Consider the following 25,517-nt stretch of genomic DNA (forward strand, 5'->3'; position numbering starts at 1 on the left):
ATTAAAGTAAAACAGAGGGCAAGGGTTACGGAACGCAGGGTATTTAAATGGGTCTATGAGTAGAGCTCCTAAGGACATAACATTAATCACAGAACACAGTGACATGAAGGAACAGGCATGTGGAGGTCTGGGCAGTGTTATTCCAAGCAGTAAGGACAATGAATAAATAATAGCCTCTAAAGCAGGAATATGCTTGCCATGTTGAGACAAGCAAGCAGGCCAGCCAGATATGGTGGCACACGCCTTTAAACCCAGCACTCAGGAGGCAGAGGCAGGCAGATCTCTAAGAAGCCAGCCAGGGCTACACGGTAAGACCCCGCCTCAAAAAAAAAAAAAAAAAAAAGAGACAGACAAGCAGTCAGAGTGACTAAATAGATTGAGAGGCAAGCAGGGCCTGGATATTAAAGGACCTCATAGGTCAGAATAAAGAGACTGGATCCTCTTCAGAGGATTCCACATGGGAAGGAACAGGGTGAAGATGTCTCTAGCTTGTTCTACAACCACAGGAAGACCAACTGCGGCACAAAAAAGAAAGAAGGGGGTGGTGGGCTATGGTGGGGCACAGCAGTAGTCATACCCCAGCAGTAGTCATAAATTGATGGCACAGCACCTGTTCCAAGGGTCTGATACACCCCCTTCTGACAACCCGGTACCTGTTTTTTCTCTCTGTCTCTCTCTCTCTCCCTCTGAGTAAACGGAAGTAAATTTTAAAATTCTGAACAAAAAACAAAACAAAATCTAACTAAGCCAGTTATGATGGTGCATGCCTATACTCCCAGGACTCAGAAGACTGAAAAAAGATTGCCAGTTCCAGGGCTGCCTGGAATGCACAGCAAGGTTGTTTCAAAAGCCCAAGTACCGGGCTGGAGAGATGGCCCAGCAGTTAAGAGCACTGGCTGCTCTTGCAGAGGACCTGGGTTTGATTCCCAGAACCCACATGGTGGCTATGAACCATCCTTAACTCCAGTTCCAGGGGAATCCAAAGCCCTCTTCTGACCTCTGCGGCATTGTACGACCTGGGTGCACTCACATACATGCAGGCAGTATACTCACACACATAAAATAATAAAAAATTAAAAAAAAAAAAAAAAATAAGCCCAAGTGCTTGAACAAGAATGGTGGCATACCCCATTTAATCCCAGCACTGGAGCGGTGGAGGCACTCAGATCTGTTAGTTCAAAGCCAGCCTGGTGAACAGGGAGTTCAAGGCCAGCCATAGCTACATAGCTGAGCCCTGTGTCAAACAACAAAACCCCAAGGGCTGGGGATATATGTAGCCAAGTAGTTAGAGCACTTGCCTGGCATGCCAACTTTACCAGGAGGGGGATGGGAAGACTTGTCCATTTGTCCAACACATTGCAAGTTTGTTTCCCAACTTATTTTAATATTTTATTATTTTTATGAGTGTATTGCCTGCATGTATGTGAGTGTACCCATGTCGTACAATGCTGTGCAGGTCAGAAGAGGGCTTCGGATTGCCCTGGAACTGGAGTTAAGGACGGTTTGTAGCCGCCATGGGGGTTAACTTTGTCTACAGAATCTCTGATAAACAGAAGTGGTCCTGATTTTTATGTAGTGAAATCTGCCTTGCTCTTTATGGACAATGCTTAGCTTATTTTTAGGTTCACCACAACTATAACGGTTTCTTCCTCTGGTATCAGCTCCCCAAAATGTTTACTGTATTTTTCTGGTGTTTTATATTACTTTAAATATTAACTTCTGGAGTTTATTCTGGGGTGGTATATGTGGTCTAGATGGTCTGAGTTCTGACATAGCTGAGTCCCTTTCCCTAATAGAATTGTCTCCATCCAGAAACAGTGTGTGTGTGTGTGTGTGTGTGAGAGAGAGAGAGTGAGTGAGTGAGAGAGAGAGAGAAATATGAACTGGTATCATTCTCCTACTTATAAATGTCCAATGGTTTCCTATTGAAAATTCAATCTTGACTCTTTACCGTATTTTACAGTATCCCAGCTTCTTCGGCCTGTTTTGTAACACTCCTCACCCACCAACCCCTGCCTCAACACTCGCCTTTCAGCCTCTAAGATATAACAAGTTAACTTCAACTTAGTTCCTTTGCACTTGTTTCCACTGCACAAGAAGCAGCTCATGTCCTAGCATCTATGGCTTCAGTGAGGTACTTTTCATTACTGATGCAATGTCACCCTAGACAGGCCTCCACCTCCTAAACCCTGTTACCATTTCATCTCTGTGGCCTACAGCATCGCCGCGCTTCATTTTATTCTAGCCACTCATCCTTATGTTTGTTCATTCTTATTCTTACGCCATCTTCTCTGCTGTTTCCCACAAAAAAGTGTTCTAGAAGACAGGGTCCTTGTTTCTATTTTTCAGTCACATATCCATTTCCTACCCAAAGTAATTCCAAAGTATGTAACTGCTCACCCTTCCCTCTGTCCAGCAGACATAGAACTAAGCTTGGTGAAAGCCTGGCAAAATTTAACTCCGGAGCCTGGACACTGGAGCCTGCAAAATTTCGGCGCCACAACCCAGCCTCCCTGCGGGTCACCAGTAGGCATCCAGAAGCACCAAGTTTCCAAAACCAAGGGAGGCGCGGGAAGGGGAAGACCGGACCCTGCAGAGCAGAGCAGAGCAGCTTACCAACTCATCAGGACTCAGGACTCCGAACTGCACTCTCTTGATGGTGCGCAGCGGGCATGCGCTGTCCCCGGAGGGGGGGCCACCCCCGTGCATGGCGAGGAAGGCGCGCTGCGCAGGCGCAAACCTTGCTACAAAAAGCCTGCGCCACCACCGCCTAGGCGCTCAGACCCCGTCCGGGCGGCCAGCAGGAAGGACCTCCCGGAGTCGGGGAGGAAAAGGCCAGAAGAGGGAAAGGTGGGGGAGGGAAGGAGGCGGAGAAATGCAAAGGACCGAAAGAAAGCCTTTTCTCCCTTTCCAGAGATTTTTTTTCGGCTCCTCAAAAGGAAACAAAAAGAAGGGGGGAAAGGAGAAGGTTTGGGGGGGAAGGAGGAAGAAAAAGGGTAACGAATAAATAAGTAACCGGGATCCCGAACGGCAGGGTTACGGCAGTTTGTCTCTCCCCCTTCCGGGAGCCACCTTCTTCTCCAACCGTCCCGGCCGCGCTCTCGGCGCTTCTGAGGAGAGAACTGCCCAAATGACGCCTTTTATAGATTCACCCCTGTCCCGCCCCTTCCTTTCCCGCCCTCCCTTGCGCTACGGGGTCGCCGGCACCGGCTTGCACGGAGTGCGCGCGCCAGCGTTTGGCCGCTGTAGCCCTGCGCCCGGCTCCGGGGTTCTTTTGCGGCGCCTGAAGCAGGAGCCCTTTTCCTGTTCCCTCGCAGTGAAGCTGGGGGTTCACAGCCTCGGGGGTAAAGTTGAGCCTCCGGAATGCCGCAGATGAGTGCAGGCGTGTCTTTGGCTTCTGTCTCATTAATACACCCCCCCCCCCGAAAATGGTTTGCTCTACGTCGTAATGGAGGGGAAGGGCCAGGCGGGTCCTCCTGAGCGTGTAGCGGGGAGGGGAGGCGGGGAACGTCCTTGGTCATGAATATTCAGTCTTTACGCTGAAACAAACCAAGATGGCGAGTCCGGCTGATTGTCTGAAAGTCGGCAGTTGTCGCGCGGCCTCCAGGGATGCGTGGGTACCTCCTGTCCTCTAATGGAGACCGTAGGGAGCCCTGAATCCCGGGCCAGAACTTTTCCAAGAGGCCTCAGCTCGAAGGCCTGTTCTAGGAGGTTGGCTGCAGATCACAGGACCGGGCGGGCCATCTGAGAAAAGCAGATTAACCATGGGGCGGGGTAGGAAAGTCCTGGGGAATTTGGGGTCAAGGAAATGAAGCGGCGGGTGGCGATCTCAAGGGATTCTCCAATAAGAACGTACTTACACTGTCCACATTTAGCCTGATCCTTGTTTGATGTCAGTGTTACATCACCACCCCAAAAGGGAACACCACCACTGAGGAAAGGGGAACATCTCCCAGGAGGAAAAGGAACACTTTCTTCCCCCAGTGCTGTTGCTGGCTGTTTGCCTGCAGTCAGCATACTTCATCCCCAAAGCCCTTTTCTTCCCTGCCCAGGGAACTAACTTCCATCTCAGCCCGGTGGATCTGAGACCTCACTGCTTAGTTGTACTCTTATGTCCAGGACCCAGACTAAATTCCATATCCTTTGGTTTCCTGTGCTTGACGTTCAGGTCGTCCAGGTTTCCTTCTCCACCAAGTTCTAAGTCACCCTTGAATCCAAGAACGTCTCTTTCCATACCAGTTTGAGGGGTTTTTGTTTTGTTTTTTTAACATTTTTATTTAGTGTATGTGTGTGCAGGTGTGCCCATGTCACAGGGCATGTTTAGAGGTCAGAGGATAATTTGCAGGAGTCCTACCATGTGGGTCCTGAAGATCCAACTCAGGTTGTCAGGTTTGGCAGCACAAGCCTTGACATGCTGAGCCTTCTCACTGACCCTCCACACCAGTTCTTTTCCAGGCACTTGTTCTTCCATGATTTTATTCCAGTCTTTCCTAGTAACCTCTGTCCCTCCCTCCCCCAGGCTCTCAAGTTTGATTTCACTCCTCCGTTTGCCCATCCTTCTCACAACTGAGGTTCTGGACAGTGATGATGGCAATGCTGCCCAACACAACCCCTGCTCCCATGATGTCAGAAGGTGCTACAGTCTCATAGAGCACATAATACTGCAGCATCAGGGCCATCACCACCTCAGAGTGCAGGGCAGCACACACCAGGGCAGGGTGGGCCTTGGTGACTGCATAGCTCACACACACAAAAGAAACTAAGGCAAGGAGCCCCACTGCCACCACACAGCTCCAAGTCAGAGGGTCTTGGGGTAGCACAGGGGTCTGCAGCATAAACAGGCCTGGCACAGAGACCATTAGCCCCACCAAGCCAAATAGGAACGCCACAGTTGGTAGGCAGGAAGGGAAGTGCAGGGAGCGGTAAACCTGAAGTCCCAGTGATAGGGCCAGGTCTCCCAGGAAAGCCAGTACATAGCCCAGGGCTGTGTATAGGCCTGTAGTCCCCTCTTGTAATGTCCCTAGTCCAGGTCCCACAATGATGATTAGTCCTAGGGTGCTGCCAAACAGGCCACACCAGGCGTAGCCACTGAGACCCTGGCTCTCAAGGCAGAGTGCAAGGAGGACAGAGCACATGGTGGAAGAACCTTTGCGAACTGTGACAGCGTTGCCTGCAGGTACCACCTGAACTGCACTGTAGGCACATCCAATGCTGAGGATGTTGAGCATGGCATGGAGGAAGGTCCGTACCCGAACATCAGGAGGTCCCAGCAGTGGGTCACCACGTAGCTTAAGTAGCAGGGCAATGGGGAGGTGGAAGAGGCATCGAAAGATAAGCAGCTCCAGCGAGGGCAAGTGGGAGGTCTGGTAAGCCATACGGGAGAAGGGGCCCACAAAACCAGCAGACAGGCCCCCACCCAGCAGGGCCACAAATAGGCCTTTGGTGGCATTGGAAGGCCCACAGCGATGTTGATGGTGCGAGGGGAGACTGGCTGGAGTGGAGGGTGGCGATGGCTGGGTGAAGTCAGGTAGGTTGAAATAGGGATGACTGGCATCCTGTTAGGGAGAAAGGAGCTTGGACATTAGGGCAGTCACAGCCTGGGGAACTTGGGGTAGGGTGAATGCCAGGTTGAATCTGGGACCCTTTGGGATAGTAGAGAAACTTGTAGGAGATAGAAAGGGCCTGGAAGATAGATACGAGGTGGTAAAATGTGGGCCTCGAGCATCTAAAACAGGAATCGGGGTGAACAGTCCACGAGCATCCTGTTTCTCTGGGTAGTTGTTCCTGGGAGGAGAAAAAAAAAGACCTAGGGATGCTCTGTTCGTTTGAGGAAGGGAAGGCAGCTCAGGCACCATGGATCTATATGATGTCACAGGCTCCAGGGACTTCTGGGTCCATCATTATGAATTTCATATCTAGGTGACCCCAGGACCACCAGGACATTTTAGAGGAGGAGGGAAAAGGGAATGTCCAGAAGTTGACAGTTGCCCTTACTATGTCCCCTTGCCCCAGTACTCACCATCTCTCCTTGGACTTCCTCCTCTCCTCCTGACTCAGGTTGCCTAAGCCTCTTCAAAGCTCCAGCCATTGTGATGTGGTTGGAGTGGAGCTGAGGTTCTTCCCTAGAACCTTCCTGAGGGGGATGGGGGCTATTTTCTCATTAATTCCAACTCTTCTTTTTTGTTTATCTTGGGGATTGGTTGAGATTTTTGGTGTGGCATGGGTATTTTGGGGAGGGAGATGTGATAGGGTCTCAACCCTATAGGCCAGGTTTTCCTAGAATTCACTATGTAGTTATAGGTGTGTACCACTATGCCCAGCTCCCAGTTCTCCTTTTATTTATTTGTTTGCTTTGAGATAGGGGTCTTCTTATAGCCCCAGCTGACTTGGAACTCACTAAGTATACCAGGCCTCAAACACACACAGATCTCCCATGATCTGCCTCCCAAGTGCTGGGATTAAAGGTGTGCACCACCACCCCTGGCCTTTCTCTTTGTTTTCTATATTTGTCTCTATGACTAATTCACCAAATTCATATCCCCCCCACCCTTTCTCTCTCCTTGTCTTCCTAGCTAGCTCTGTAATTGAGACTGCTTTGGCTTTAGTTTATGTTTTGCACAACAAAAGTTGTCTTTTTTTCTTTCTGGTTTGTGTGTGTATGTGAGCCAGAGGACAGAAAGAGGTATCATTCCTCAGGCTCTGCCCACATGTTTAATGTATGTTTATTCATTTATTTTTATTTTATTTTATTTATTTATTTATTTATTTTATTTATTTATTTATTTTTTGGTCTTTTTGAGACAGGGTCTCCCTGTAGCTCCAGCTGTCCTGGAACTCACTATGTGGACCAGGCTGGCCTTGAACTCACAGAGATCCTGCCTCTGCCTCCCAAGTGCTGGGATTAAAGGCGTGCGTCACCACGCCCGGCTTTACTTATTTTTTAATTTAATTTTTTGTTTGCTGTGCTAGATAGCTTTAGTGTCAACTTGACATACCTGGGTTGAGGGAGCCTCAATTAGGGAATTTCCTCTATTGGACTGGCCTGTGGCCATGTCTGAGGGGCATCTTCTTGATGAGTGATATGGGAGGGCCCAGCCCACTGTGGGTGGTGCCACCCCTGGTCAGGTGGGCCTGTGTTGCATAAGAAAGCAGGCTGAGCAGGGGCTAGGGGGGCAAGCCAGTAAGCAGTGTTCCTCCATGGCCTATGCTCCAGCTCCTGCTTCCAGGTTCCTGCCCTGAGTTCCTACCTTGGGCTCCCTGGTGAACTGCGACCTGGGAGATGTAAGCTGAATAAACCCTTTCCTCCCCAAGTTGGTAGTGGTCAGAGTATTTTGTCACAGCAATGAAGAACGAACTAAGACATTTGCTTTTTTGTTTTTTGAGACAGGGTCTCCCTGTAGCCCCAGCTGACCTGGAACTTACTATACGGGCCAGACTGGTCTCAGTCTCACAGAGATCTTCTACCTCTGCCTGGGATTAAAGGTGTGCACCGCCATACCCTGCTTAATTTAATTATTTTTATTTTATGTGTATACGTGTTTTGCCTGCATGCATGTAAGTGTACCACATGCATTCAATGCCCACAGAGGCCAGAAGAGGCCATCAGATCCCATGGAACTGGAATTACAGCCAGTTGTGAGCCATCAAGTGAGGGCTGGGAACTGAACCCAGGTTCTCTGCAAGAGCAACCAGTTAGTGCTCTTCACCAAACTATCTCTCCAGTCCCCCTTTTTTGCTTCTTTTATTATTTTAATGTGTGTGTATATATATATATATATGCATATATATATGCATGTGTGTATGTATGTGGGCATGCAAGCTACAGCATGTACCTGGAGGTCAGAGGACAACTTGTGGGAACAGTTCTCTCCTTTCACCATGTGGGGTCAGGGGCTCAAACTTAGATTGTAAGCTTGGCAGCAGGTACCTTTACCTACCAAGTCATCTTGCCAGCCCTCTTTGTTAGTTCCTGAGACAGGGTCTCATGAAGTGGCTTCAAGCTCACTATGTACCCTGTAGAGCCTGGCCTTGAACTCTTGATTCTCTTGCCTCTACCTCCCAAGTACTGAATTACCAGCATGGACCACCATGTTTAGCTTCACAAAGGTGTGAAGGAATAAAGGGTTGGGTTTGGAGTTTTGGTTTTTTGTTTTATGTTTTTGGTTTTGTTTTTATTATTTATGTGTATGAGTGCATTATTGCCCGTTTGTATACAAGCACACCCGTGTCCTGCAGTGCTGAAGTTTAGAGGCCAGAAGAGGGTGTTGGATCCCCTGAAACTGGAGTTATGGACCATTATTTGCTGCCTTGTGGGTGCTGGGATCCAAACCGTGTCTTTTGCAAGACCAGCCAGTGCTCTTAACTGCTGAGCCATCTCTCCAGCCCATTTTTGTTGTTGTTGTTTGTTTTTCTTTGGTCTTTTTGAGACAGGGTCTCCCTGCAGCCCCAGCTGGTCTGGAACTCACTATGTAGACCAGGCTGGCCTTGAACTCACAGAGATCCGCCTGCCTCTGCCTCCCAAGTGCTGGGACTACAGGTGTGTGCCGCCACGACAGCTTGTTTTTCTTTTTTTCTTTCCTTCTTTCTTTCTTTCTTTTTTTCTTTTTTTTTTTTTTTAAGATAAGGTCTTTCTGTGTAGCATGGATAGCTCTGAGTGGTCTGAAATTTACTAGTAGACCAGGATGGCTTTGAACTTGCAGGAATCCTAGTGGAGTGTCTCCACTTCCCTAGTGCTGGTATTACAAACTTGAGCCACCATGCCCTGCAAGGAAAGAAGTTTTGAGAGTTGGCTCATCTGTCTCTGGAGTTTTTAATTTTCCACCAGGGAGGAGTCCTTGGGATTATCCCCCTGGAGTTTCAAGAATGTGTTTCTTATGTGTGAGTCCCAGGAGGTCCACAGCAAGGCTTCTTTATTTCCTGCAAGTACACAGAAGTGGGTATTTCTATTTCTGCTGGTGGAGACAAAGTACCAAGATCAATGTTGATCTGCACGACTGATCATCGATGCATGTCCCATTTTGCAGGGTTGAGGCCTTCCATGCCTGGAGGCCTGATGATAGTCCCCTAGGCATTTCTAGGGGAGGAGAACACCGGGAGCTCTTGTCTCTGACGGTGCTGATTCTGGGTCTCTAGGTCCCACTGGGTCCAGTTGTGAGTCTACCATGTTGTATGTCTGAGGCCCAGGAGAGCATGTGTGGTGTGCGTGTATATGGTGTGTATTTGAGCGCACAAGGTGCGCTTTAGGGCGATGTGCACCGCTGAGTGAAGGGCAAGCAGAGGGAAGGGGAATACCTTCCCCGGAGTGAGTGGTCTAGGGCAGTGCAGCCCAGCCATCGCCCCGCAAGGTGTCCACCCAACCGGTGGCCCTGGGTCTTTCATTTCCTTGCGTGGGATCCACCCGGCCGGGGCCATCGGACGCTAGAGCCCCGTGTCGGTGTCGGCTGCGCTGCGCTGGCTTCCTCTCGGCAGCAGCGGCAGGCGCTGTGGGGGGAGGGAGGGCTGTTTCCGGGGGTGGGGGTGGGGGTAGGACCGGGGCGGGGGGAGCCGATGATGTCAGCAGCGGCGGCGGCGGCGGCGGTGGGGCCGGGCCGGGGCCGGGCGCTGGGGGGGCCGGAGCCGGAGCTGGAGGAGGGCGAAACCCGAGCGGCCAGGGGCGGCCAGGGTGATGAGCCGGGCCTGGCGGACGCAGCGCCATCGCAGTCAGGTGGGCCCTGGGGCGAAGCCGGCAGGGCCAGGGCGGGCCGAGCCAACTACCTGGCCCTTTCCCGCTGCCCGGCACCGGGGGTCGCGCCCGGCGACCGCTCCCCTTTGGAGTTGACCTGGGGGCGCAGGAGTCGGGGGCTGGATAGGCCCCGCCCCCCGGGCGCGCACAGCGCTGGTGGGGGGGGCGACTGCAGGGGCCGGGGTATGGCGTCCGAGCGAGCGGAGGCTGATGGCCTGGGGTTGTGGAAAGGGTCGTGTGCATTCCACCCATTCTGAAGCCTAATGTCCCCCTTCCTCTGTGGAGCAGGTTGGGGGTGGGGTGGGGCGGGTGTGAGCCGGGGCAAGCGCTGCAAGCTGCTGGGAGGGCGATGGCGTAGGAGCCAGGCAGAGAGGGGGAGGGGTGGGCCTCTGAGCGCCCCAGAGTAGGGTGTGCTGGGTGCGCAGTGCGAGCAGCGGCCCGGAACCGCCGTGCCGTCGGACAGGGTTGTTGCTGTGAGTCTTCTAGGTTGTGCCTCCTGCAGGGCTGTGGGGCAAGGTAAACTGCTCCTGGGCACCATAGTGTTGGCTAGTCTGGCACCAAGGGGGCCTGCGTAGGGCCCTCCCCATTCCCTGAAGATAGAAAGCCAGGAGGAGTACCCAATGGTACAGAATCAGAAGACGTGGCCTTGTGACTTTAGATGACAGGTGATCATTTTAAGAAGGGCAGAAATCTTAAGTGTGGAGTCTGGGGTTATGTGTATAGTCTCTGCTAGCATGTGTTTTCTTGCATGTATATCTTATGTTGCACATATGCACTGTTTATAAACATTTATTTTCTGCATAGCTGGCATGGTGTTTGTGTGTGCGTGTGTGTGTGTGTGTGTGTGTGTGTGATGGAGGGGGCCTGAGTGCAGGGTGTGTGTGTGCCCAATTGAAGAGGGCAGTTGTGGACCTTTGAATCAGAAGATGTCATGCCTGGGTCCCATTTCTGTATCCCTGCCAAGGTGTGGTCCAGTTGAGGACAGATGTGTGGATAGATTTGTGTGTTTGTGATGAACAAGTTGCATGGAAGTTGCATGTCTGGAACTCAGATCCACTGATCAGGAGGAGAGTGACAAACTGATGCCTGTGGGTCAGCTGGCACTGGTATGAAGGGTTCTGGATGGGACATACAAGATGTCTTTACAGGATCATGGGCAGCCAAGCAAGGGAGCAGGGCCTGGCAGGGAAGCAAAGGGAAGGTTCTGTGTTTGCAGTATTCTCCATGGGATTCTTTCCTGCCATTGTTTGTAGGAGCCTGTCTGGGCTGTTGGGCTGGGAGGTGAGCTGGTCAGAAAATACTTGGGAGGAGGTGGTATGACAAGGGCAATGTGGGCCTCAGACCCAGGAGATGGGTAGAAAGCTCTGTGTGCATGCCTACCTTCTGTGTGCTGAAATGGTGGTGTGGGGCTGCTGGGGATGTTATGGGAAGGTGGGAAGATAAATATGAGCGAGAGCAAGGGCAGCAGGAATGAGTAATAGATGTTGGGATGACACTGCTCCTCTTTTTTGCAGGATCTGTATTTGTACCCCTTACCTGGTATGTCAGGGTCATAGGGAGGAAAGTCCTGGCTCCTGCAAGGGAAGTCAGCTTAGACAGAGTGGCTCTTTGGCCATGTTTATGTAAAGGCAGGGTATGACTTTTGTCACTAAAGGGAAAAAAGGATCATGAAGTTTTAAGTCTCCTCCTGCTTTGTCCTTTCCCTTTCTCTGCCCCCCTTGCGGGTATCTCTGACGCACACTGGGCCCTACTCCTGTGACAGAGAAAGAGCCTTGGACAGAACTTGCTCACTAAGCAGGTTCCTCAGAACAGGTTTTCCTTACCTGTGGGGCCTGGGTCCTTTGTGGGGATAGGAGGTACACATGTGTGCTCAGTCCTCTTGCAAACAACGCTGTGTACTGCACCTGGCCTGTGAAAGAGTGTGTATACATAGGGGAGCAGAAAGGCACGTTGGTGGGGAGGGCTGGCTGCTGTGTGAGGCCTGCAGGACCAGTACAAGACAGGAACCCTCTACATTGGAGCTGAAGTATTCTGGTGCCTCTACAGCTAACTCACTGGCCTCTTCTGTGAATGTGCCTCTATCCACATCTGAAGATGAGGCTAATAACCTTCGCTACCAACCTTCCAACAGCGTATGGGAAATAAATCTGAGAAGCAGCAACAAATTAGGAACTGTGCCTATGCCGGCCTGTTCCAGCCCCTGTCAGCTCTGTGTTGTTGCTGCTGCTGCTGCGAATCCCCTTCCCCCAGTTTCACTAGTAACAGTAGCCATAAACAGTTGGTTTACACTGTGTACCAGGCACTGTTCCCCGGTTTTTATGTACCTTCATCATTCATCCTCTCATTGTAGGCACTCTGATGGCTTCACTTTTTCAGATGAAGCAGCCGAAGCCCAGAGAAATGAAGCAATATGTTCCAAATCACTTGGGCAGTAAGAGGTAGGGTGTATTTGAACCTAGTTAGGCTCTAGATTCTGTACTCTTGACGACTTCAGTACTCTGCTGCTTTTTTTGGTACACACACAACACACACACAAACACATTATGCCATGCTCGTACTGCAGTTTCTGTGGAACTCAACATCTCACTAATTTTTTTTTTTTTGGAAACAGGGGCTCACTCTAGCCTAGGCCAACCTCATACTTATGGAGTCCCTCCTGCCTCAACCTCCTGAATGCTGAGATGTGATGTGAGCTGCCACACCTGGCTCACCAGTCCTTTTTTTTTTTTTTTTTTTTGGTCTTTTTGAGACAGGGTGTCCCTGTAGCCCCAGCTGTCCTGGAACTCACTAGGCTGGCCTTGAACTCACAGAGATCCGCCTACTTCTGCCTCCTGAGTGCGGGGTTAAAGGTGTGCGCCACCACGCCTTGCACCAGTCCATTTTTGAAGTCTGCATAGGCAGTGCCCTCTGTAGTCTCAGCCCAGGGTGTGAGAACCTGAGTATCTGCTGCCATGTCATGTGCCCCATTGTGGCACCGAATGTTGATGAAGCAGAGGAAGTTGAGAGATTGCCCTTGCCTCGGGTCATAAAGGGCAAAGCAGGAGGTGCATTTGAGTTAGATCTTAATAATTTGGGAAAGTGTTGGGAAGTGATAGTGATTAGTTTTGTTTTGTTTTGGAGTTTGTGTGTGTGTGTGTGGTATATGCATGAGAATGTGCCAGTATAAATGCCTGTATGTATGCATGCAGAAGCCAGAACAGATGTTGGGCATCTTCCTCTGTTGCCCTCTGTCATATTGCCTTGAGACAGGGTTTGTCACTAAGCCAGAACTTGCCATTTGGGCTATGTTGGCTGGCCAGTGAGCCCTAAGAACACATCTGTTTCTGTCCCCCATAGTTGGTGTGACAGGCATGCTCTGACATGTTCTGCCTTTTGTGTTTGTGTGCTGGGGATTTGAACCCAGGTGCTCTTATTTACTGAGCTGCCTTCCCAGCCCTGTTTTCTTATATTATTACATTATTTGTGTGTGTGGGGGGGGGGTGCACATGTGCCATGGTGTGCATGTGGAGGTCAGAGGACAGTTCACAGGAGTCAGTTCTCCCCTTCCACCAATGTATATCCTAGAGATTAAACTGGGGTTACCAGGCTTGTGTGGAAGACCCTCTGAGCCATCTTGCCTGCCTAGGTTTTGGTCTTTTGAGACAGGATCGCGATATATAGCCCCAGGCAGCCTTGAACCCTTGGCAGTCCTCCCACCCCAGCCTCCTGAGTGCTGGGATCACAGCATGAGGACCATTTTTAGCCCATGAGTTCTATAGACTTAAACTGCAGTTAGGGGTGACAACTCAGTAGGAGAGCAGGGTAGAAGAGGTAAGCCTAGAAGCAAGGGGATAGTTGGGAGTCTCTTGCCTCAGGACCTGTGAGTGTTAACAAAGACTTAACTAGCTTGGCAGTCCGAGGATTTTAAGGAGAAGGCTTCCAAGGCCATTTCCAGGCTTGCCGCAGTGTCAGCCAGACTTGGTGGCTGCTGGATTTGGGAGCAAGGGAAAGGGTGGAGTCAGACATGACATATTTAGCACTTAGCACGTGAGAGTTTGTGTGGTGATTTATGTAACCAGCTGGGCTGCGATAGGCCCTCCAGGGCAGGATCCAGCAGTATGACAGAGGGAAAGATTTGGCACCTGGGCTCAGGCAGGCCTGGATTCAAATTTTGACTCTGCTACCTACAAGCTGAACAAGGTATATCCCTTGAACAAGATATATCCCTCTCTGAACCTCAGTTTCCTCTTTTGTAAAATTGGGAGAATATAAATACCTATGGTAGCCTATTGTGGGTGGCTGTTTTGAGGATATAATTAAATGAGACAATGTATATAAAGCCCCTAGAAATGTATTGGGGAAATTGTGAGTGCCCCAAAAGTTATAATAATCACTTTGGCACTATGGATGGCTTCCTTCTTGAGAGTAGAGACTCCAGAAAGACCTGTTTGGCTTTGTGTTTGTTTGTTTGTTTGTTTGTTTCGGAGGGGCAGATTCTCATCATATAGCCCAGGGTGGCTTCAAATTTGTGATCCTCATGACTCAACTTGCAGAGTGCTGGTATTTTTAAATGCTTGTGCCACCAACACAAATTCTTTCATTTACCAAAATCCTGCTTATCTCTTTGGGGCTGGGGTGGAACTCAAGACCATGCTAAGCAAGCACTATCACTATGCTACACCCTCAGCCTCTAGATTTTTTTTTTAACCTCTCATTATGCACTAGGCGCTATACTTCAATGAACAATACAGACAAATATTCCTACCTTCCCTCCTTGGATTCCACAGCCTAGAGATAAATTAAGCAGTGTGTTTTACTAAGGGATATGAAGGAATATAAAGTAGGATGGGGGATATGAAGTTGTGGAAAGTGGAAAGTGGCAGGGAAGGCCCCTAGGCAAGGTAACTTGGGTCAAACTTAAAGGAGGTGGGGCAATGGGATATGAAACTGTGTGGAGGAAAGAACTAGATGCAGAGAACAGCAAGAGGCGGAGCCTTTCCGGTGTATGTGCTCAGATCCTCGCATCAGCAGTGAAATCACATATGCAGTCAAGAATAGAGACAGGGCTGGAGATGTAGGTCAGTGATAGAGTGCTTGTTTAGCCTGCTTGAGGTCCTGGGTTCAGTCCCCAGTACCCCCTACCCCCCGCCTCCAAAAAAGAATAGAGAAACAGTAAGGACAAACAAATAAAATATTTAAAACCACAAACTTAGAAACAAATCCAGAAGCCCAAATTCTGCCTTTTTTTCTTCATCACTTTTCCCACCATTTTGCAGGGCTGAGTTCCAAAACTAGTTGCAGTCATTCCTCGGTATCCAAAAAAGATTGGTTCCAGAATGCCCCATGGGTACTGAAATCCATGAGTGTTCAAATCCCTTGTATAAAATATTCCATTTTATTCTGGTATAAATATACTGGTAAGCCATTTGTGGTAGTGCATGCCTATAAGTCCAGACTAGGGAGGTGGAGGCAATAGGATAAGGAAGGGGTTCAAGACCACCCTCAATGAATTCAAGACCAGCCTAGGCTACATGAGACCCTGTCTCAAAATAAACAACAAAAAAATGGCATAGTATTTGCATCTAACCCATATATATCCTCATGCATACTTTGTTATTTCTACTTCTATTTCTTTTAAATTTTATTATTTTTATTTTATGCATATGTATATATTGCCTGCATGTATGTAAGTGCACCCATGTCATGCAGTGCCCTCGGAAGTCAAAGGAGGGCATTGAATTCCCCTGGAACTGGAGTTACAGACAGTTGTTAGCTGCCATGTGGGTACTGGGAATCAAACCTGGGTCCTCTGCAAGAACAACCAGTGCTCTTAACCGCTGAGCCATCTCTCCAGTCCATCTACTTATATTTAATACCATATAAATGCTATATAGTTTGGGGGGCATGTTTTGTTTTATCTTGTTTGTTTGCTGAGTCAGGGTTCTCCTATGTGGCTTTGTCTGGCCTGATACTGGCTATGTGGATCAGTCTAGCCTGGAACTTGGAAGGATCTCCCTTGCTTCTCCTCAGTGCTAGGATTTCAGGCATATTCTACCATACTTGGCAAAATAGTTGTTATATTTTATTGCTTAGAGACCAATGCTAAGAGAGTAAAGTTTGTATATGTTCACTACAGGAGCAAACTTTTTTGAGTATTGTTCATCCCTGGTTGGTTGAGTCTACTAGTTATTAGCTCATTTAATCTTTACAACAATGCTGCACAGTGGGAACTATTCATTGTTGTCACCATATAGACAAGGAAACTGAGATGGAGGTTAAGTGTCTTTACCTCCCATGAGCCCTTCCAGGACACTGGCCAGTGATGGGGTGGTTGAACTGGTCTAAATTACAGTTGTATTACCAACAAATCCAAGGACAGATCACCCTACCCCTACATTCTCTTGACCTGAAGATGGGTTTACAGCATTTAATTTCCTCACTGTGATCATTCTGAGTGTTGAGATGGTGTGGATAAAATACTTTGCATACAAGTGCTGTACTTTGCCTATCTGTATTTCAAACTGGCAGCTACAAAGACTATGATGATGGTGATTCTGCATGATCTCTAAGGACAAGTCCAGCTTTGGGTCTGTGTAGTTCTAAGAAGTCCCAACAGGCCTCGTCTAGTATCCTGGCAGTTTACACTCAGTTACATATCTGCCTGCACCCAGCCTGCAGTATATGGTTGTACAGTTGGGCAGGCCTGGCCACAGGGGTGAAAGGAGACTGGAATTGAACCATGACTTTGCTCACCTTCACATAGTTTTCTGGAGGAAAGAGATACCTAATTTTTGCAAAAGTGCCAGGTAGGCTAGTGGTGCCCCCGAGGGAGCTGTTAACATCCTTTATCATGGTGTAGCAAAATCATTGGGAATACAGGCTTAGGAGCCAATTTTTTTGTTGTTGTTGTTGTTGTTGTTGTTGTTTTGAGACAGGGTTTCCCTATGGCCCCAGCTGGCCTGGAACTCACTATGTAGACCAGGCTGGCCTTGAACTCACAGAGATCCGCCTGCCTCTGCCTCCCGAGTGCTGGGATTAAAGGCATGGGCCACCATGCCTGGCAGGAGCCTATTTTTGTAGGATCAGATCCCAGTCTAGCTTCTAACAGATTATACAATTTTGAGCAAGGTACTTAGCATGTCTGAGCCTGTGTCATCTTAAAGTGGGGAAGTGAACTGCTATCTTTAAAGGTAGTGATAAGAAAAATAAAATAAAATAATGCAAATAGACGGCTGTAGCTCTCATGGAAGAGAGTGGGAGACCTGAATACAACCCACAGAGATGGGACCCTGTCCCCTGGGACTCTCCACATATCCATAATCTAACAACCAATGAGGTAACACGTAACACTTGCTCTTGCTCTGTACCAAACAGAGTGGTTGAAACTTTGGGATGTTGCCAGATGTGATGGTGCACTTCTTTAATCTCAGCACTAGGGAGGCAGAGGCGGGTCTGAAACTCTCCCTGGCCCCATGTCTAGGCTGGCACCATGCCCCCCCACCCCTGCAGAGGTGACATCCAGACAGAGTTGTATGGTAAGATTGTCTCAAATACAAAACACCAAAACTAGAAAAACCTTTGGAGTATTACTGTTTACCACCTTTTATTCCTGCCTAAAAGAGGTATCAGGGCTATCTTTCAGGGAACATGAAGTAAGGGATGGTTTTTTTAGTCCAGATAATTTGGGTAATCAATGAAAAAGGAACATTTTTATGAGAGTCAGAACTGATGAGAACACTTCTGAGGATGTGTGACCTCTGGCAGCAGTGTGTGGAAGAGACCAGGCTGAAGGAGGGTGAATGAGAGGAGCCCATATGCTCAGTTAGCAGTCCTTACTGTTACTATCAGCCGTGTTGGCTTTGGACAAGAGAGTTTTATGGCTCTGGAACTCAGACCTTCAGCTGAAAAACAGGCACCCAAGACTCTGCAGTGCCCATGGGAGGAACAGCTGTGAGGTGCTTTCGCTGGTGAGTGGTGTAGCTTACGTTCTCACGTTTGGGTTGCCTGCTCTTCCATTTGGATGAGCCTCCCAGCAAGAGGTGAGGTAGGGGTTGCATTTCCCCCTCTTTAAGCCAAGCCAATAGGTCTCAGAGTAAGGAGTAGGATCCAAGGCCCCTCACACTTGGTCTGGTTGCCTTTCCAGTCCCCTCTAGAAACAACCACGTATATGTGAGTCAGTGGTCCCCTGGTACTGGACTTAAAAAAACATCTCTAAAGTTTCTGGGGTTGGAGTGTGTACAAGGAAGCACTCTCCTAATTTGATAAAAGACAACATACAAATCTTATTTCCTTGAGTCCCAAGATTGGACCAAAGGGATTAGAGAGTGATCTGTCAGGTTGTCCTAAACCTATGGAATTGAACTGTGCTATTTGGAGGTGAATTGGGGATATGCAAATTATCTTGTTGCTGTACTTCCCTGGGCCAGCAGAATAAGGCTCTGTAATTATCTGTGTGACCTTCTTGGTCTGATTAGATTTGGCCAGATAACCTGACAGGCTTCTGGGAGAGATCAGGGTCTGCAGAGCAATCCTGGTTTCTCTGACTTTGCTGTACAGCTGCCCACTGCCTGGAATCCTTTCCTTTCAAGTTCTTCTTTTTCTTAAAAGTTTTTTTTTTTGTTTTATTTTTATTTTATGTGTATGTGTATATTGCCTGCATGTAGGTAAGTGCACCCGTGTTGTGCAATGCCCAAGAAGGTCAGAAGAGGCTGTTGGATCCCCTGGGACTGGAGTTATGGACAGTTGTTAGCTGCCATGTGGGTGCGGGATTCAAACCCGGGTCCTCTGCAAGAACAACCAGTGTTCCCAACCGCTGAGCCATCTCTCCAGCCCCCTCAATTTCCCCTTTTAAGAACCTTTCCTATCTCTTCTTAATTCTTCTGACACAATTTCTGTTTCTCTGCAGAAAGAAAAGGCCAGGCAGAAGAAACTCACTGAGCCATCCTGTCTGCTCTGCTCCATGTTGGCTATGCTAGCAGGTGAGAGGGTGCCGGGAGGACTGCAGCTAGGAAAAAGTAGACCTAAGGTAGCAGGCCAACAAAGGCAGCCATTTTGTCCATGCTGGGACAAGCTGGAAAATGGTTGGGGAGGTTTAAGAGAGGTCCATCGCTTACCTCTCTAGTCTGTGAATCTGGAGGTCATGACCCCTTGACCTGAGGTATCCCTAGCTTCCTCCAGTCCAGATGTTAGACATACTGATCTTGGGTACTGGTTAGGCTTGGATGGCTTAGTGTTAATTCCGACTGCTGTGACCTGACGTTACTCAGTTTTCCACCAAATTCTGACCAGCAGCCTCTACCTGCCCCCCATTCATCTCTCTGGTCTCAAAGGTTCCTGATCTCCACCCAGCCTCTGAAACTCTCCCTGGCCTCTTTTCCCTATGTCTAGGCTGGCACCATGCCCCCCCCTGCAGAGGTGACGGACCCGTCCCATGCCCCTGCTGTCCTGCGTCAGCTCAATGAGCAGCGGCTCCGTGGCCTCTTCTGTGATGTCACCCTCATAGCTGGAGACACCAAGTTCCCTGCTCACCGCAGTGTCCTGGCTGCTTCTAGTCCCTTCTTCAGAGAAGCCCTACTAGCTTCAGCTTCACTGCCCCTCCCACCAGTTACTGGGGCCTCAGCTCCCAACCCTGCAACCACCACAGCTGCCTCTTCCTCCTCTTCCTCTTCCTCCTCTTCCTCTTCCCCTCCAGCCTCTCCCCATGCTTCATCCCCACCCCGGGTTCTGGAGCTGCCGGGAGTCCCGGCAGCTGCCTTCTCTGATGTTCTCAACTTCATCTACAGTGCCCGGCTTGCGCTCCCAGGTGGTGGAGGGGATGGGGCAGCTGTGGCAGAGATTGGAGCTCTGGGGCGGCGTCTGGGTATATCCCGCCTACAGGGCCTGGGGGAAGGAGGTGATGCCTGGGTACCTCCTGCCCCAGTCCCCATGGCCACCTCACAGCCTGAAGAGGACAGTTTTGGGCCTGGGTCTATGCCAGATGGAGAGTGGGAGGGTGACAAAGCTGAGGCCCAGGCTCCTGACTCACAGCCCTCCTTGCCCCGGCCACGGTCCCTTCCCTGCCCTCGATGTGGAAAAAGTTTCATCCATCCCAAGCGGCTGCAGACCCATGAGGCCCAGTGTCGTCGGGGGTCCAACAATCGAGGGTCTACAGGGCTGGGAGCTGGGGGCTCTGGCCCTGGTGGTCCTGGAGGAGTGGATGCCTCAGCTCTGCCCCAACCAGTGGGCTTCCGAGGTGGCCCTGAGCACGTGGTGAAGGTGGTAGGCGGCCATGTGCTCTATGTGTGTGCGGCCTGTGAGCGTTCCTACGTGACCCTGTCCAGCCTGAAGCGGCACAGCAATGTACACTCATGGCGGAGGAAGTATCCCTGCCGCTACTGTGAGAAGGTGTTTGCCCTGGCTGAGTACCGCACCAAGCACGAGGTGTGGCACACCGGGGAGCGCAGGTGAGTGACCTGAGATGGTAGAGGGGACAAGGGTAAGCTCTCAGAGGCCACTAGAAGACAGAGGGGATGGGCAGAGTCTGGGCCTAGAAAGTCTTCCATCCACACTGGGACTTGCTCTTGCCTTAGTCCCTGGTCACTGACATCCACCAGCATCTTTCTAACCCCAGCTTGTTCAGCTGATGTCTGTTAGCATCTTGCCTGCTACATCCTGGCTTGGTGCTTGTGGGAAAAGACAGACAGGAAAGAGAAATTTGCCTTCATAGGAGAGGACTATGAAAATACAGGCCTGTCTATCAGGACTTGTACTCAGAACAGCACCTGATATTTTCATGGCATGTTCATAAGTCATTACCCTTTTCTATCATTTGTGCCACAGAAGGCTTTATGGATTAGGGTATGTGATTAGTCCCATTTCACAGATGGAACAGCTGAGGCTAAGAAGTCTTGAAGCTGGGGGAAGGAGCTGCTAAGCTTAGTCTGGTTTTGTTCCAAAGGCAGGGTGAGGCAAGCAGCATTAAGAGAGGATAAACTGTTGGCTGGGGGAGTTATAGTTTTGAGGGCTACAGAGGACATGGGACGATGAGGCCCTGGCTTCAGGGCCTCTGACTCAAGTGGCTCTGTTCCTGCCCTGTTCCTGCTGTCCTGGCCCAGGTACCAGTGCATCTTCTGCTGGGAAACCTTTGTCACCTATTATAACCTGAAGACCCACCAGCGAGCCTTCCATGGCATTAGCCCGGGCCTCCTAGCCAGTGAGAAGACACCCAATGGAGGTTACAAGCCCAAGCTTAATACCCTCAAGCTGTACCGCCTGCTCCCCATGCGGGCAGCCAAGCGGCCCTACAAGACCTACAGTCAGGGAGCCCCTGAGGCCCCCCTTTCTCCAAGCCTCCACACACCGGCCCCTGCAGCAATGCCAGCCAGTCCCCCACCCCGACCCCCACCTGCCCCAGAGCCTGGCCCACCCCCCTCTGTCATCACCTTTGCTCACCCAGCTCCCTCTGTCATTGTCCATGGGAGCAGTAGCAGTGGTGGAGCTGGGGGTGGGCCAACCAACACAGGAGGGTCCCAAGCTGCCTCAGTCATCACTTACACTGCTCCCCCAAGACCTCCCAAGAAACGAGAGTACCCACCTCCTCCCCCTGAACCTACACCAACACCCACCAGCCCAGCCTCCACCGCCATCAGCCCAGCCACAGCCGCTGGGCCAGCCACGGCCACAGAGGAGGTCAAGGGCCGGAATCTGCGGGCTGGGAGGACTCTGACTTACACAGCTAAGCCTGTGGGTGGGGTTGGCGGGAGTGGGGTTTCTCCCACAGGGACAGGCCGAGGCTCCGCTCAGCTACAGGCTCCACCTCCACTGTGTCAGATCACTGTGCGAATTGGGGAAGAGGCCATCGTCAAGCGCCGCATTTCAGAAACTGACCTGCGCCCCGGCGAGCCGAGTGGAGAGGAGGTAGAGGAGAGTGAGGAGGAGGAGGAGGAGGAAGAAGAGGAGGAGGAGGAAGAGGAGGAGGATGACCAGGAGGAATCAAAAGCTGGTGGTGAAGATGAGCTCTGGAGGCCCTACTATTCATACAAACCTAAGCGCAAGGCTGGAGCAACTGGTAGTGGGGGCAGTGGGAACAGTGGGGTGCCTCGAGGACGAAGACCATCACGTTGGAGGCAGAAGCTGGAACGGAGGGGCTGGGAGGAGACCCCAGCAGTGGAGGGCCCTGGAGGGCGTGCTCGTGGTGAGCGGAGGCACCGCTGTGGGGACTGTGCCCAGACCTTTGCCACCCTGAGGAAGCTGCGAAAGCATCAGGAGGCCCACAGTGGGGGCTCCCACAGTTCCAGGACTGGACGAAGGTCTTCCACCCGCCTCACCTGTCCCCATTGTGCCAAGGTGTGCAAGACGGCAGCTGCCCTGAGCCGACATGGGCAGAGGCATACTTCTGAGCGACCCGGGGGCACCCCCACACCTGTCATTGCCTATTCCAAGGGCAGCATTGGCACCAGGCCTAGTGATGTCAAGGAGGAAGCCCCCCAAGAGATGCAAGTATCCTCATCCAGTGGGGAGGCAGGTGGCGGGAATGCTGCTGCTGAGGAGGCTCCTGAGACTGCTTCACTGCAGGATCCTGTCATCTCCGGGGGTGAGGAGCCCCCAGTAGCAGGTGGGGGCAGTTATGTGTACCCACCTGTGCAAGAATTCCCACTGGCCCTGATAGGGGGCAGTCGGGAACCCAGCGGTGGTAGAGGAAAACCTGGGAGTGAGGGACCAGTGGGAGCTTCAGAGGGAGATCGGATGGAGGGGATGGGGACTGCCAAAGTCGCTTTCTACCCCGAGCCCTACCCACTTGTCTATGGCCCCCAGCTCCTTGCTGCCTACCCTTACAACTTTAGCAACTTGACTGCTCTCCCAGTTGCTCTCAATATGGTCCTACCTGATGAGAAGGGCGGGGGGGCCCTTCCCTTCCTACCAGGGGTCTTTGGTTATGCAGTGAATCCTCAAGCAGCACCCCACACTCCACCAACTCCACCTCCTCCAACTCTTCTTCCACCAGTTCCCCCAAAGGGAGAAGGGGAAAGAGCAGGGGTTGAGAGAACCCAGAAGGGAGATGTGGGGTGAGTTCTAGGGTCAAATACCCCCTTCACCAGATGCTACCCTCCCTGAGCCCTCCACCACTATCAGCTCCCTGGACTCCTTGCCCCTTGGGAGCCCCGCCACACTCGTGCAGGGATTTGGGAACCCCTGGAGCTCAGGGGTCAGGCTACTTTGTGTGAGATTGTAGTTTTCCCATCTCCTGGGAAGGGATCTTTGGTGGTTCCCCTCTCAGTCTTCTCCAGGGAATGGCCCCCATGAGGGGAAGGGTCAGCTCTCATCCCTTCTCCAGCCCTTGGGGGCAACTGAGCAATATACTTATCTGAATCTCTACTCACAGCCCCCACCAGCTCTGAATGTCTAACCTGTTCCCCTGATTTGTAAACCTAGGGGAAAACTATCTCTCTCTCACCTAAGGATGCCTGCTCGTTCTGAAGCTTTCTCTAAGTCCTTTCCCAGATGCTTCCTAGCACATTCCATTCTTTATGGCCCAGGGCCTGGACCAGACCATTGTGATATCTGACCCACTGGCCTGAAAGCATGGCTTTGGATTCCGTTCTTCCCAAGGGTGGGTTTCTCTGTCCTTGTTTCTTTGACATTAAGATGCCATGCTTTCCTTGGCTTCCATGCCTTTGGATCTTCCATATTCCTTCCTGTGCTCCTAGATTTTGGAGACGACCTAACCCAATCCAGGCCAAAAGGAGGTAGGAGGTGTCCCATGGCTGAGCACTTTTCTAGTACAGGGCAGGGAAATCTTGGCCCTACCTTGACCCCCAAATCCAGTGACCCCAGATTCTTCCAAGGCAAAAGAGATGAATAGATCTCTTCCTGCTTTATAGATGGCCTCCTTGGGGCTAAACCACATTTGGGCACCAGGCAGGAAACGCTCCACATAGGATGGAGAAAAGACTGCTTTCTCCCTGCTCCTTCATCATGATTTCTCCTAAACTAGACCAAATAGCCAGAAAACTGATGGGGTTTGATGCATGGGGTAAGCCCAAGATTTGCACTTACTCCTCCATCCTTACCTTTACCCCATTTCCTCCAGCGTCACTCTCCTCTCCAGTCACCCCAGATGGTTTTGGGGGAACCATCCTCTCCTGGTGGGCTTTGGGGTATCCCCACCAACATTGCCTCCAAAATAGCACCTTATACCCCATCTTTGACTCAGTTCCCCACACCCAAAGATCCCAGCCTAGGGATGGGGTGCAGGGACCTTAAATAGTCCCTAATCCCTAATTTGCACTAGTTAACCCTGGTCAAGGGTCCCTATGTTTCCTTCCAGTGGGGAAGATGAAGAAATGTTTGTTCCTAATTCTCTTTGAAAACAGGCCTCCCTGCTGTATGATTGAATGAACATTTCCCATTGTACCCACTCCCCCTCCCCCTCAAAACCAGCTCATAAGGGGAGAGCCAGTTTGGGGGAGGGAGCAAATTTGACATGGGAATTAGAGGAGTGTGACTTTAAAAAGGAGAAAAGCTGTTATCAAAATGGCGGCCTTTCTACCAGCTACTGTTTTCTGGGGCCAAGATGGCTGCCCTCTGACCTACTATGGAGAGGGCAAGATCATGGCTTTTGGAGGATGTGAGTTTTGGAAGGCCAGGAGCGTCTTCCTTACCACTCCTGACCTCCCAGCATATAAGAAGGGGGAGGTTTTTGACAGGCTTCCTGAATGTTATCCACGGAGGGGTCACTCCATTTTCTCCTCTGTCTCTTTGCACTTTTCTTGTTCTTGGCCACAGCCTGAGTGAAGAATTTCCTACTGAATGTACCAAGTTCCAATTTTTAGGGGGGAAAAGGTTTCAAACAGGGAAAAATGAAAAAGGAAAAAAAATCACTAAAAATTCCCACAATCTTGTTTCTGGCACTTTAGAAAAACTGCAAAAAATACATAATAAAGAATACATATATATATATCTACACACAAATTATATATATATATATATCTATATATATATACAGCGGAACCACAAGAGAGACTGAGGAAGGCCTGGAGGTGGGACAGATATGATGACAGTCCTCGTACCTTTACCTGCATTCCTCTGAGGAAGTCAGGAACAGAATGGAAGGGGTTGAAGATGGACTGGGGTGTTTGAATTTCAGAACAGATCAAAATTTCAAAACTGTGGACCTTTTAGCAGAATTGAGATTATAGATGTTTATTTTTTTAATATGATTAAGGAAAATGAATTTGGCAACAGATGAGATTGTGGTAAAGTAGAAATTTAAAAATATGTATTTGAGCTGGAAAGTTTGAATATCGTGAGTTTCAGGTGTTGAATTGGGATTTTGGGATTTTGTCATTTGAAAATTATCAAATCTTGTATGTGCCCTCTTTCCTCATGTTCCTGGGAAGAAGGGTAATAGAGTGGGAAGGCCACTGGTTCTGTACCACAGCACGCAAGATTTAGAATTCTACAGACTAGCTCTATATGTAGTGAGGACCCAGATTTAGAGAAACTGACCAATATTTATCTCTGCATTTGTGTGTGTCCAACTCTCTAGGCCAATAAACCAACAAGACAAATGAACTGTGCTTACAGTGGGATGCCAGGTGCAGTTATTTGGGGGGCTGGGGGGTAGGGGGAGAAGGGACATGCTTTCCTTGTTCTACAGGGATCCTGGGACCTGTAGCCCTCTCCTCCCTCCCAGGACAATTTTTAGCAATTGAGTAAGTATGAGGCTGATTGACCTTGGGTGCTTCACTATAACTGCTTATATAGCCACTAGGCTCCAGCTCACAGTGGTCTGACCTCCAGGCAGAAACATTAACTGAGGGGCTGGGGATGCAGCTCG

At 50.2% G+C, this 25,517-nt stretch overlaps 3 protein-coding genes across 6 annotated transcripts in view; 1 reads left to right on the forward strand and 2 right to left on the reverse strand.

Moving 5' to 3' along the window:
- Polr2a (RNA polymerase II subunit A) overlaps window positions 1-3,120 on the reverse strand; it is a 32,944-nt gene extending 29,824 nt beyond the window's left edge. Inside the window, exon 1 of the mRNA XM_008855805.3 lies at window positions 2,617-3,120. Within this exon, the coding sequence (XP_008854027.1) occupies window positions 2,617-2,709 (93 nt within the window). The 5' untranslated portion in view covers window positions 2,710-3,120. The remainder of the gene's footprint in view (window positions 1-2,616) is intronic.
- A 422-nt stretch (window positions 3,121-3,542) lies between these two features.
- Window positions 3,543-25,263, forward strand: Zbtb4 (zinc finger and BTB domain containing 4). Of its 4 annotated transcripts, none has more exons than XM_008855809.3 (4): window positions 3,543-3,613; window positions 18,606-18,678; window positions 19,088-20,142; window positions 20,794-25,263. In XM_008855809.3, the coding sequence occupies exons 3-4, from the start codon at window positions 19,097-19,099 to the stop codon at window positions 22,745-22,747; spliced, it is 3,000 nt and encodes a 999-aa protein (XP_008854031.1). In that variant the 5' UTR covers window positions 3,543-3,613; window positions 18,606-18,678; window positions 19,088-19,096; the 3' UTR covers window positions 22,748-25,263. The 4 variants fall into 4 exon arrangements, with proteins under 4 accessions (XP_008854031.1, XP_029413381.1, XP_008854028.1 ...); XM_029557521.1 differs by lacking the exon at window positions 3,543-3,613 and adding an exon at window positions 3,634-3,774; XM_008855806.3 differs by lacking the exon at window positions 3,543-3,613 and adding an exon at window positions 9,561-9,703.
- Slc35g6 (solute carrier family 35 member G6) lies at window positions 4,386-6,202 on the reverse strand. Its single transcript, XM_008855811.1, has 2 exons — window positions 6,020-6,202; window positions 4,386-5,555 (listed from the first exon to the last, which is right to left on the reverse strand). The coding sequence occupies exons 1-2, from the start codon at window positions 6,086-6,088 to the stop codon at window positions 4,536-4,538; spliced, it is 1,089 nt and encodes a 362-aa protein (XP_008854033.1). The 5' UTR covers window positions 6,089-6,202; the 3' UTR covers window positions 4,386-4,535.
- Window positions 25,264-25,517: the final 254 nt, after the last annotated feature.

This window comes from Nannospalax galili, unplaced genomic scaffold (genome assembly GCF_000622305.1).
Source record: "Nannospalax galili isolate Female #2095 unplaced genomic scaffold, S.galili_v1.0 scaffold146, whole genome shotgun sequence".
Taxonomy (NCBI): Eukaryota; Metazoa; Chordata; class Mammalia; order Rodentia; family Spalacidae; genus Nannospalax; species Nannospalax galili.